Genomic DNA, 12792 nt, shown 5'->3' with positions numbered 1-12792 from the left:
TCAATTTTGTAACAATTTACTTCCCCTAATGTTTTGTTAGGTACAGAGATAAGCCGCCTATTGTATGAATTTCAGGGTAAAACAATGTTTTAGACAATATATACATCTTAATTCTAATTTCGCTAAAGTAGTGCATATAATAATGTTATCTTCTAAAATCTTTTATTTTATTACTAAGTGAACAAATTGTAAGGATCGACCGTTGCTGGCTTTTTTCCTATTCTCCTCGAAATTCATTGTGAAAGGATTACGGACGTGAAAAGAAATTAAACCGCTTTGATATTTTTGGGATTGTTTCTTTTTTACTAGAATCACAGTTTATAAATGATAGAGCTGTTCATTCCATATTTAAAATAAAATGACGTTATAATTTCTTCTTGTAATTACATTTCGTATACACAAGGGGATAAATTGAAAAACAGAAGCTGATATTAGCCGTTTTTGTCATCATCTTTAAATTGAATTTATGATATACATAAAGTCACCTATTCCTTAAGTAAATAAACTTCATTATATCTATGATTATTTTTAATTATGTAATGAAGGTACACATTTTACACGTGTAATTATTATACATTCCAATATTTTGTAGACAAGCAACTTATACGTGTACAGATAGTACACGTGCGTTAAGACAAAAGGAATACGATGCCTTTGTTCTCTGTTATAGACACCTCCGTGTCATGGTTAGTGCAATACAGTTACTATCACTTATATCTAACTAAGGTATAATCAACTACGAGCTGAATATAAAGCTATATATATATGAACATATAATGTACGTAAGATCTCGAATAATACGGCGATATAATTTAAAATATATAGCTATATTATTCATGAAGCGCGATATGAATACCAAATTAGTTAGTTATTTAAAAATGAACACATTTTTTTTACAGGATATATGATAGAAGTTATAAAATCTTCAATTATAAGCTGAACAAAATTATAAAAATTACTTATAACCTTTTTATAACGCTTCCTGACGGATCACTACGTATTGACGGACTTTTTTTTCTTTAACACCTGCCTCGAACTTTCGACTAAAAAAAAAACTTACTTCGTTCGGGCACGTAAGTTAGATTATATTATTAATTTGGTCAGAGCTGTACGTGCTTCGTTGTAAAGATATGCAAGATTATGGAGTTTTTTTTATTAGAATATCCTGATTAAAAATAAGTAGTAACTTCTATAGAAACAGAAATATTCGAAATCGAAACATGTTTTTTTTTATATAAAAAAGTATCTAGAAGGCTTTTTTCAACTTGATATAGATTAATTATACGTAAATATATTACTTGTTTAATGGAGAAATATATAATAAAACTAGCATTAAAATTTTAAATGATAAACATGTACTTATCAAATTATATATATAATTATGACTCTCATGAATATCTATTCGAATTACGATTTTATTATATTTATATAAAATTATAGTCGCCATTATGCGTCATAAAACAAAATGGCCGCTTTTAAAGCCTCAAAGCGTAGAGAACTTCATCGTAGCCGGCCTTCTCGCCGGCGAGTTAGTTCCATACTACGCCGCTTCACGGGTCGGCGTCGCAGTCGCCGGAACGTAAGCGCGTCACTACACTCCCACGTACGTGCTCCCGTAGTAAACACAAGTCGTTCGCGACTGTACCTTATCCCGTCCATAAAACTTTTGACAACATGAAAATTCTAGTGCTGTGAGGAACTGTGTGTGAACTGATTGGATTACTCTGTGTGTACAATGACAAAGGCGAAAACAACACGAAGCAGTGCTCTATATCACGGCGCGAAGGTCAGTTCTTCCTAATATTTTTTTTACATGAGTGATAGTTAATCTTTACAGGGTTCTTAATTTAAAATATATGTTTGCAATTATGTGTTATATAATACTCAATATATAGACTTAAGTTATCAATACTAAAGAAGCGAAAGGGTCAAACAAACAAACGAAAAACTTTCGTTTTACGTACACGCATAGGTTAAGAAAAATATTTAAAAAGTGAAAGAGCGAATACTCGAATATATTTAGTATGCCTCGTCTTATACTCGAGTCAAGTAATCCGATCCAGGCTGATCTTTATACAGCTCTTGTTAATCTTGATCTCCCTCGCTCTCTTGAATTTTTGTTTTATTTGCATTTTTCAGATTCCTTTACAATGGTTATTTCATATATCTATTTCACGAGCCATAGGTATATATTTGCCTATATATATGTTTTCATTAGCCCATTTTTCCATTACAAGCCACTAATTTAATTTTATATAACTACTATAATTTTGTATTTGAACATGCCTTATATAGGAGATTCTATATAATTTACATTTGTGAAAAATAATAAGTTAATTGTTAATTAAATACTTGCAAGCGGACTTACAGAAAACGAATAAAAATGACAGTAAATTCACTTCCATAGCGAGAAGATTGTTCTTGTTTCCCGATGTCCTGCTCTCCTAAAAAGGCCAGTAAAAGACATCAACGGGTATGAGCGAAAGAGAAAACCGAATGTTTATATATTGTTTGTGAGTGTGGAAGCGAGACAAACAATCGACTATAGTAATTTGCTTATAGTTGTTTGGAGGTAATTATATGGACCGGGATTTCGTATACAGGTACATGTAGAGCCAGGTAGCCGTTGCACGGTTGGCCGGTCCCCCCATTTTAGAAAAGGGATGTTCCAATATAATAGGGCAGTTTTAATCGTATGTAAACGCATCAGTTTTGAAACTTGGGGCTCCAGCTCGTTTCGGACTGTGAATACTAATGACGCGTGAATTCGATTTGATAAACTTAGCATTAGTCAAAGATTTTATTTCTATTTAAGAATAACGCTACAGGTAATATTAAAACAATTTTAAATGTTTAATCGATGTGTAGTTTTTATTCAACTTAAGTATAAACATGACCAGAAGGTGACTTGATTTTTCGAATATATTAATAACTAATTTAATATTTTGCTTAAAAACAATAATTTAGATAAAGGAGTAGTCAACAATTATTTTTTCATTTTATAAGAATATAATTCATCGGTTCATCCTTTAATTTGCAACACAATAATTGTAAGTGTTCCTTGTTTGGTGACAGAATAACAGTGATGTTTGATAATAAATCTGTACCCAGATATGCAAAAAGCCTTACCAACAATGTATGTTATGTTTTCATAAGCATACATTGGTGGTTGGAGTTTTCAATGCGATAAAACCACATAAAACTAGACGCAAGGTGACAAGCAATGTATAAAAAAATATTGAAAATAGAAATAAAATGTGTTTGGTTCGCATTAATTAGTGTTGTTCCTGGCAAAATTGTAACAATATAAAAAACAAGATCGTTTACTGTGCTGTATGCTGCAATCCTTAGTAAACGCTTTTGCCCTTGAATTGAATCTACATAGCAACGGACAACGCAGTTAACTCAGTCAGTTCTACCAGGTTACATTTAAAAAAAACATAATTTCATTAAGTATACGTTTTTTAATGTATTTATTCCTGTAAATGTAATTATTGTCCATATCTAAATTTATCCATTATCTAATGATTATTATAGTAATGGACACTATAACCAATCAAAGCATATAATACCGTAATTTTATGAATATAGAGACTAGCGCGTTGAAATAGTATGTAAAAAAGTAATTGGTCGATATAAAGACTTCGTTAAAATAGCCCACCACACCACACTGACCGGTTTTCGATGGCGGCCGTTCGCCTCATGAATTACCTCTTTCACCCAAACTTAAGAGCCGTAGGACTCGACTCGTTATTATGTACTGATATTTTCTTTTTTTTTTAATAATAAGACGAGTGTATCATGTAACATTCAACTTATTTTTATATATTCACTTTATAAAAGTTTGCGGCATTCACAGTTGCTTTAGACACCAACGTATATTAGTAAATAAGATATTAGTGATTTTTTATAATTATTATTAAATTCTCTGACGGAGCCATTGTAAAAATTATAATTATAGAAAGAGAAACTCAAAAAAGCACGAATGAAAGAAACAAACCGCTTAAATATTCATTTTAATAAAATTATTATTACAAATATATCGCCATGTTCAAATAACTATTCCAAAAAAGCTAAAGAATATATAATTATAGCTATTAATTAAATAAAAATAAATATCATATTAAACTTATAAATCTAAAACGTAATGTTTACTGGAAATTAAATAACATGAAGATAACCTTTAGAGGTATATTCGACCAATTTATTACAATTTGCATAATATAGCGTTCTACGATTACAAGACCGCGTGCCAACAAAACAAATTTATATCATACGAGTATCTCGATACCTTTAACTACTTTCCTTTAGCTTGCCAAAACGGGTAAGGAATTTATGAAACAGAATCAGTTCCTGTTTCCGAATTCATTAATTCCAATATTCAAGTTTAAGATAATCACGAGCGTGCTTATTCCGACATTCTTGATCTACTTACCAGGATAAAGAATGAAGTTTTAAAATAATCTGCAGAATGAATGACATACATTGGCCTGGGATTGATTTGATTGAATGAGAGTTATAAATGTAAATTTTAATGATCGAAACGAGATAGTTATTTGATTTCTAATTACATAACATCAAACGTGAATCAATCGTACATGATATTTGACATCCGTTACTACTTGGTTGTAACTACAAAGCGTGACCGCCGTCACGCTGGAAATTACGCGACTAAATCATTCATTTCTTATTTTCAACCTTATTACAATTTCATAATGCTTTCTAGAAATGTATACAATCTGTATACGCGAGTTAAGTGATACTCTTGCGATTTTTATACCTAATTAGGCGTAAATTGATCGCTTTATTAATACTGATACAAAGGTGGGCAATTACGTCGTACGAGTAAATGAAATTATGACAACGTATTAACGGGTTTATGTTTGTACTTGTGATATTTTTATAAATGTTGGTTGAATAAAAAATGTTGTTTTTTCTTAATTCTAATTTCAAATCAATGATGTCTCAAAAGGAGAAAATAGTGTTAAACATAACACCTGCGAAACAACATAAGTAAGACTGCTCGTGGCTTTTTTGACAGCGTCAGCTTTATTGTTGACTTTTTTGTCAATACATTATTTCGACTTTCGTTCTCTATGCACGTACAGTGCGCTAAGCCTATTTATTCTCGACAGAGACTGTACACGCGCTGGTTGAACACGCTGTTGTATTTTTAAAGTTATTATGTAGAGCTTTTAGTAAATTTATTTAAAATCACTTGAAGCACAGATCCTGAAATAAAATATAATCGTCTAACATTAAAGCATTTGCTAAACAATCAGTTAAAGCTACATAATATTAAAATGCAATGACGAACTTTAATATTTAATAAGGCATAATAAATGAAGGCGAGTCGCTTCCGTGGGGGAAATACACTCTCTATATTTTGATTCAAATCTGTTTCCGTTTGTACACACTTGACAATAGTTTTCAATACATATATAACATATTGTATAATATATGTCCATATGAAAAAAAAAATAGATTAATTAAAATAGTTTTTTTATTTTTTAATATAAATGGAATAATTATGTTTTTATTTTCGAAAAATATTACCAAATCAATAGCCCAAAAGATATGACAAGTACCATCAAAATTATACGATTCGTTTTTTGATATTTTTCTACCACAGAATATATATACAAATAATTATTACTTTTTTGAATTTTGAATAGATTTGAAATTCGATTTTATGGTATTACGTTATAAATCCAAATCGTGCGTTCGCCATTTCCCACGCCGATCAAGAAGCGTCAAATCGTGGTTGGAATAGTTATTATAAATTCAATATGTTAGATGCACCACTGCACTCCCCTTTCAACAAAAACGTGAGTAAAACTAGCCTTCACTTAGTCTCGCACATTTCTTTACGATATAAAGAAATATTGTTACGCTTTATGACGCACAAGAATACACATAGATGTTAACATTTATTTTGCTACTTAAAAAACTATATTCATACACAATATCAATATCACGTTGAGAAGTAATAATTATCTTTTGTTTTAAAGGTTTTTAATCTGTCAATTTAAATATCTATACGAATATTATAAATGCGAAAGTAACTCTGTCTATCTGTTGGTTGCTCTTTCACGACCAAGCTTCTGAATTTAATAAAATTTGATACGAAACACGTGTGAACTCCAAAGAAGGACATATGCTACTTTTTCATACCTAAAATAAGACTTTCAATCCCTAAAACGCAAGCGAAGCCGGGAGTCAAGTTGTTTCATATAAGTACCTAAGAATAAAATTGGTATTTTCAAATCAAAAGCGCAGTGCGTTTCTTTAAATGTAATTTTGAGACTAAGAGGTATTAGTCAGTTTCTTTGAATCTCTCTTAATTGAAAAAAGTGTAAAATTAACACACAATCACCTACAAAATCAACAAGATAGAAGCTGGTAGCGCTTTACCGTTATTATCGACGCCGGTGTAACTCGTTGACACTCATAAACTTGATATATCAGTAGGTATGTATATGTCTAGTTCGTACGGACAAAAAGCGCGCTAATTTGATCATCTTGTCACGTCAATTAACGAGTTACTGAATTAAAGACTTGTTTGTTATTAACCACGCTTGTTAATAATACGTTTTGATCATTATAAAAGTTTAGACAAAATATATAAACATAGAAAAGACTTGTTTTCAGACAAATATCAAAATAAATCTAATAATCTTGTACGTTTAAGCATTTCGTCATAATTTAGCTTGTTTATATCAAAAAGGTCTTATCTTATCTTCGCTGTTGACTGAAGCCCTCTGTTTCTTTCGAAATCTTCATTTGTCTCCGCGTCCATTAGCATCAAACAAACTTTATCTGTCACGCTTCCAACGAAATAAGGCTATTTGTACACGTTCGCGTTTATTCACTTAACATGGTTTCATCTCGCCCTAGTAAAAAATAGCCTGTATTTTTAAATATATATAAAAAAGCGTGAACGGCTCTTGTTCTTTGTTTGCTTAAAACTTTTTGTGTAGAGGTGCTTTTATCGGAATACAAGGAAACCATTGGGCACGGCAGGATAATACAACGCGTTATGTACACATTTGGTTTTTAGTTAGAGGTTGTAGAATTTTTTAACGTAAGACGCCGCACCGACTACGGGTTACTTGCTAGCATTCGCCAAAATAGCTTAAGAAATATTTTCGTTTCCTTATGGCGTTGCCTTAACTATGTATATTTCAAAACTTAATACGATATAAAAAACAAAACCTATTTATGCCTTTTTTCAATCTTGATATTAAAATCTGTTGATTTATTACATCTAAATATGATTAAACTAACTTCCGTTTAATTGAAGCGGTCTAGTGTACTAGCAATTCAACAGTAAGTCGGTTACGTGACTTAGGCGAATCAGTACCAATTCATCTGCTTAGTAGCGGATTGTGAGAACGGCTACTGGCACCTGCGCGTATGTCATTCTTTAGCATTTAAAACATATCATGTAAATATTTAATTCGATTTTATTTAAACAAAAAATTAAATATAATAAGCGTATTAAAAGTTAATTAATTAGTATTTTTGTCCATCGCCTTACAACATGTTTCGAGTACGCAAGGAATTATTGGACTAGTTAGTGTTATGCGTATTGAATTTGTACCTGCCTACCCAGTTACCCTACTTTACAACTCTAAAAGATAACTTTATAAAAAATATAACCTGTTCGACCACAGTTATATTTGAAATCAATTTTAGGTTTATTTTTCATATCATAAATTCCAAAGGATTAAAACTAAGATGAGCAGCATCTATTTTCGCACATCTGCCTGGACCGGCCGTGCACCTGCCCGCCAGACGCCGAAAACAATTGCGAAAAACTACACAGGCAGGTGTAGTCCATAATCGGCTAACGCGAATATCAATTCGACGGATATAGGTTAGTATATGGAAGAATGTTCAAGGTCATGAATATACTTTTATAATTGCGTACGTTTTTAGAGTATATCGATAGAAATTTTTTTAGCGCTTAAAATAGTTTGTCAGTGTTTATTGAAGATATAAATAATCGCGTCTGTCGAATATTGCAGCAACATTATTAAGCTTGCTATAATATATTAGCATAACTTTATCCTCGCTTTATAATGAAATATTATTGTCAAATACTAATGGAATGATAGAGCTTAAAAATATGTATATCGCGTAGGCGATTTTAACAGGAAACAAGTGGGCGTTTCTTAAATTATAAAATGTAAATCATTATAAATGATAAGTCATCAATGAAAATGAATTGTCTTTATAATTTAGTTATGGTGTGTTTTCAACTTTATATATTCGTATTGTACGTATTAGGCTCCCTTTATGGTCGTTGCAATTTTTTTGCGACATCATATGCCATCTGCACCTGGCGTGAAACGTGCTATGAAGCCCGTGTCCGTCGTAATCTTAATCATATCAGACCTTGACTCCATAAGTATCATCTTTGTATTTTAAGTCTTAACGAAATGCAATGCCCTATAACTCGCCTCATTAAAGTGTTTCATTTCAGAAGTTAGCTCTATACGTTACGAAATATTTGTTTTGTATAAAATTTTAAATGGATTTTGGTTAATTTCCTTGAACAATAATTAATTATTATTCTTTACATATCCAGAACGACCGTAAACGACATAAATAAAATAAAATAATTTATTATTATATTTTATCGTCGGCTGGAGCAGATTAGAAAAGAATGAAAAAAATCTTGTTGTTATGCTTCTTTAATATTCCTATCTGGTTGTCCGAGCTATACCTACTCAGTTTGTACGGTACAAACAGTACGTTCTCTTCTACATTGTCTTTGACTCATTTCGAAAATGAAGTGAAATATATAAATATTTACAAACAAAATTAAGTAAGGAAACTAAAATAAAATGTAACTTATTGTAATATTTATATGTATTTATGTCATTTCTGTGTATTTATGTGTACGAGAAACATCGATGTTAAATGTGTTTGTTTTAAAAAAAAAGTTCTATATAGTAGGATAAACGATGTGCAAGACACAAGATGACAAGAAAGCCACACAGAATCTGTACTACAGTTGATATTTATGTATAATAATTGTTAATTGTTGCAGGTGCTATGGCATCTTGACATTTTCCGGCGCAGTTTCCGCGAGCTTACCGGTCACGCATGCCTCGGACCATCGTGTATTTTTTGCGCTTTGAAGGTAAGATTTTTATGATAATATTTTTTAACCCGTATATTATATTTATACATAAATGCACATATAGTGCAGTTAACAAACTGTTTCACATATCTTTACCTGTCTCTATAAAAGCTTATATAACATATTAGGTGATATTAACAGAATAATATGTGTTAAAACCTTGGCAAGTTTTATGTGCTTTTAATTTGTGTTTACAATTTGTCTCGTGCACAATGGCAAAGGATAAATAAATACATGGAAGAGAAATACATAATTAAATAGACATGTATATTTTAATTTGGTCAGACTATGATTTTTCGTATAGGCAGGCGAGCTCTCTACCTCCGACGGGTATCGTTTTAAAAACGTTTTCGTTTAGTCCCGCACGGCTCGAGTGGCCAATCAAACGTGACCTTTTCGTGAACAATGCACAGTTCAGTGCTTTGTTTGACCTCAAATCTGTGGGCCACAACTTTCGACACGTCTCGAACCTAAAATGATGACTTTGCTCATTTCGGAACGACAATAAAAGGATATTTTATACGCCTTGTATGTATATCACGTTTTTTAATATTATAATTTTTATATTCTGATATTTAAACCAAATGACAAACTGGTCAAATCTTTATAAATGTTTTAAACTGTATACAAGATCAAAATTGCAATAGTAAGCTTAATGTACCTACAAGATAAAACCACTACCTACATAAAGATAATCTTGATGTGTAATAAATAACTGAAAAATGAATTACTGCAAAGTTTTTCTTAGAAGTTATTATTTTAAACGAGCTACACACCTTAAATAGCTTCTGTATAACGCAGTCTGGATTTCATGGCGAGTTCATTCTTTATACCTACCCTCGGAACTGGTTTGCAGAATGCGCTGGCGTCGTGATTTATTTACCCATGTATATCTCGTAGTTACCTTTACCTTGGACTCTATAAGACGTTGCCTAGATTTTTTTTATCTAAATATATGAGAAAGTCGAAATGGAATTACCATTACGGCTTTATTTAGATAATACTCTCGGTAGAATTTAAAACGATTCAAAGTTATAGATAAAAAATCATAATCTGTTTGATTAAAAATAAATATCTCAATTAATATAAACCATTCATATATTATTTGAAATATTCTTTTTAAGCTTTATAATGTTATCATTATCATAATGACTAATTTTTAAATCTAATTATTATGCGAACATATATTTATGTCGTGTTACGCAAGTAGCTCTTATATAATTACGAAAATAATTAAATTGCTTATTAAAAGTTCTTATATATATTGGAAATGTTGTAAAATCCTATTGCAATATTGTATTAATAAAAAAAAATCAAGGTAATTGTCGGTATAACATATTATGTATGATATACATTAAAAAATATCTTATATATACTTACACAGTTGCTATTAAATATCAGAATATGACAGTTATATTTATAATAACGGTAGAAAATAATAGATACTAAATAACACTACCGGTATTCATCAATTATTAATATTATAACAAAACGATATTTCATATTATGTCATTTTTGATAGACTCGCTCGGGGGTTATTGCCATGTTATCGAATATGTACTGTATATATTGTGTAAATCATCGCGTTTTACGTTTTAATTCTTCACAAAGAAGTTAGTAGTGTTACGTAAACATCAAGCAAATAACCAAGTATTTTTTTAAGTTCATAGAACTTCATTTCTCGAAACTTCGGACGGGTTAAATTTAGATAGACTATAATGACGCGTCACGAGGTTACTTACCTTATGCAAAAAATTGCAACTTCATTATTAAAATATTAGCAAGAACTCGCCTCTTAGATGATATATCAAACAATACAAACGTTTAATAGAACAAATATATTATATAATGCATTCATATTACATAATTAAACCTTTTATTCAATCATGTAATAATTAAAGCAATTAAAATTGATATTTCATTAGTCAACAATCAAATTCAAAATAGGCATTTCTTAAGTAGGTAGGTGAATCGTCGTTACAAGCATATAACTATCACCAGTTCGGAATAAATATTCCACCGTGGAAATCCGTCAAGAAACTACGTAGTTGCTAGTGTAGCTGTAATTCTGTTAGCACAGAACACAATCATAAAATGTCTGATATTCGAAAACATCCATAAAGTAGTTTTTTAATATTTCATTTATTAAGTGAATTATATAATAGAATATAATTGCCTATACAGACATATATTAATTATTATTGTATAAAAGCTATTTTAATTTCTATTAGAATCGAAATATCTAAATGACAAGAGCCGAAGCGTGTAGCACTTATATTTTGAGGCTATTTTCATAATAGTGTAGTTCGTCAGTTTGGGAACCGCTGAGACCCCATCGTATATTAAAAATGTGAACAAGAAATATACGAAAAAAGCGATTTTTTTTGGGAATGTCAATGTGAAGCAATTAATATTACATTAAAATGTTCATTAAGGAATATTATTATCAATTAAATAATGCAGATAAATACATGAATGAATAGCCGGTAAATGGTAACGATAAGGTTTAATGCATATTTTAATTGCAATTTAATTGTACTTATGAATGAATTACGTAATCGCTGCATAATTTATAATGCAAGTGCTATATGATTGTTACATTTAAACATTTTTTTTATTTATATAATTACGTTACCGTGTAGCAAGAATTAGTAGATAGGCACGTTCTTAGAACTGTGTCGTGGCTGTACGTGCCTAAAGCTGCATACAAACTGGGCCAGCCAATTACGGTGTTATTACACCATGCAATATCAATGAACTAATCATTGAAATATTTCAAAAGAAAAAAAAACATAATTTATCTCAAAGATACAATATTAAATGTATATTTATTTAATATTGGTTTCTATACAAATCGTTTTTGTTTTTTTATTAGCGCCTTCTTTATAAATTTGCATTTCATATCAAAATTATATTTGTTTTATAGTAAATGAAAAGCAACAGCTCATCCCGATCTTTTCCCGGACAAGGTTTTCCTTTGAGAAGCCTTGAAACTTTTTCAAGTTTTTGCATGTTTTTGTCCGTTGAGCCCATGTAGTTGTAAAACAATAACTGTACTTGCAACGTCTGGGTTGGTATAATCCACTCATCACATATTCTATCGCCTAACAGCAATACGTGTAGCTTCGAAAACATCTATGTTAGGGATAATGAAGATTTCTTAAAGAGCCAATGTCTGTGGATGGGGGAGATAGTCTACCCGTTTTCAATAAATAAATTAAGCACATGAAGTGGCTCACTAAGCATGACATACTAATGAACACTAAGCAAACCATTGCTCGTATTTGAAGCTATGATCATCGGTTACAACACTAGTCCACCTCGCCTCAATATAAATAATCCTTCAGTATTTCTTTGTGTGTTTTTTTATTTTATTTATACGAATGAATAGCTCACAACTAAACCTACTAGCAATCTTCGATATTAAAAGTGCATAGTCTGCATAAAATAATTATTAAATCCAACAAATACATACCTACGACATTAATGTTACAAGTAATCATTGTAGCTTGCATTATCATACGGATTTAATTATGTATATCAATAGATTGTTTTTCATTTTTATATGCAGTCAACCACAACTTTTAACCTTTAACCCATTAGATCGTAAACATACAAGTTATTTAAGCCCAACTACTAAA

General features: G+C 30.7%; 1 protein-coding gene across 2 annotated transcripts in view; it reads left to right on the top strand.

The window, feature by feature from the left end:
* The window catches only part of LOC125065079, a 57237-nt gene that overhangs the window by 23837 nt on the left and 20608 nt on the right, over window positions 1-12792 (top strand). Inside the window, exons 1-2 of one of the 2 annotated variants that reach the window (XM_047672496.1) lie at window positions 1602-1786; window positions 9059-9151. In XM_047672496.1, coding sequence (XP_047528452.1) covers window positions 1736-1786; window positions 9059-9151 — 144 coding nt within the window. In that variant the 5' untranslated portion in view covers window positions 1602-1735. Of the gene's footprint in view, window positions 1-1601; window positions 1787-9058; window positions 9152-12792 lie in introns of those variants that run through there. The other variant, XM_047672488.1, reaches the window with a different exon arrangement.

The sequence above is a fragment of the Vanessa atalanta genome, chromosome 7 (assembly GCF_905147765.1).
Source record: "Vanessa atalanta chromosome 7, ilVanAtal1.2, whole genome shotgun sequence".
Taxonomy (NCBI): domain Eukaryota; kingdom Metazoa; phylum Arthropoda; class Insecta; order Lepidoptera; family Nymphalidae; genus Vanessa; species Vanessa atalanta.
This window is presented reverse-complemented; position numbering and strand designations above follow the sequence as displayed.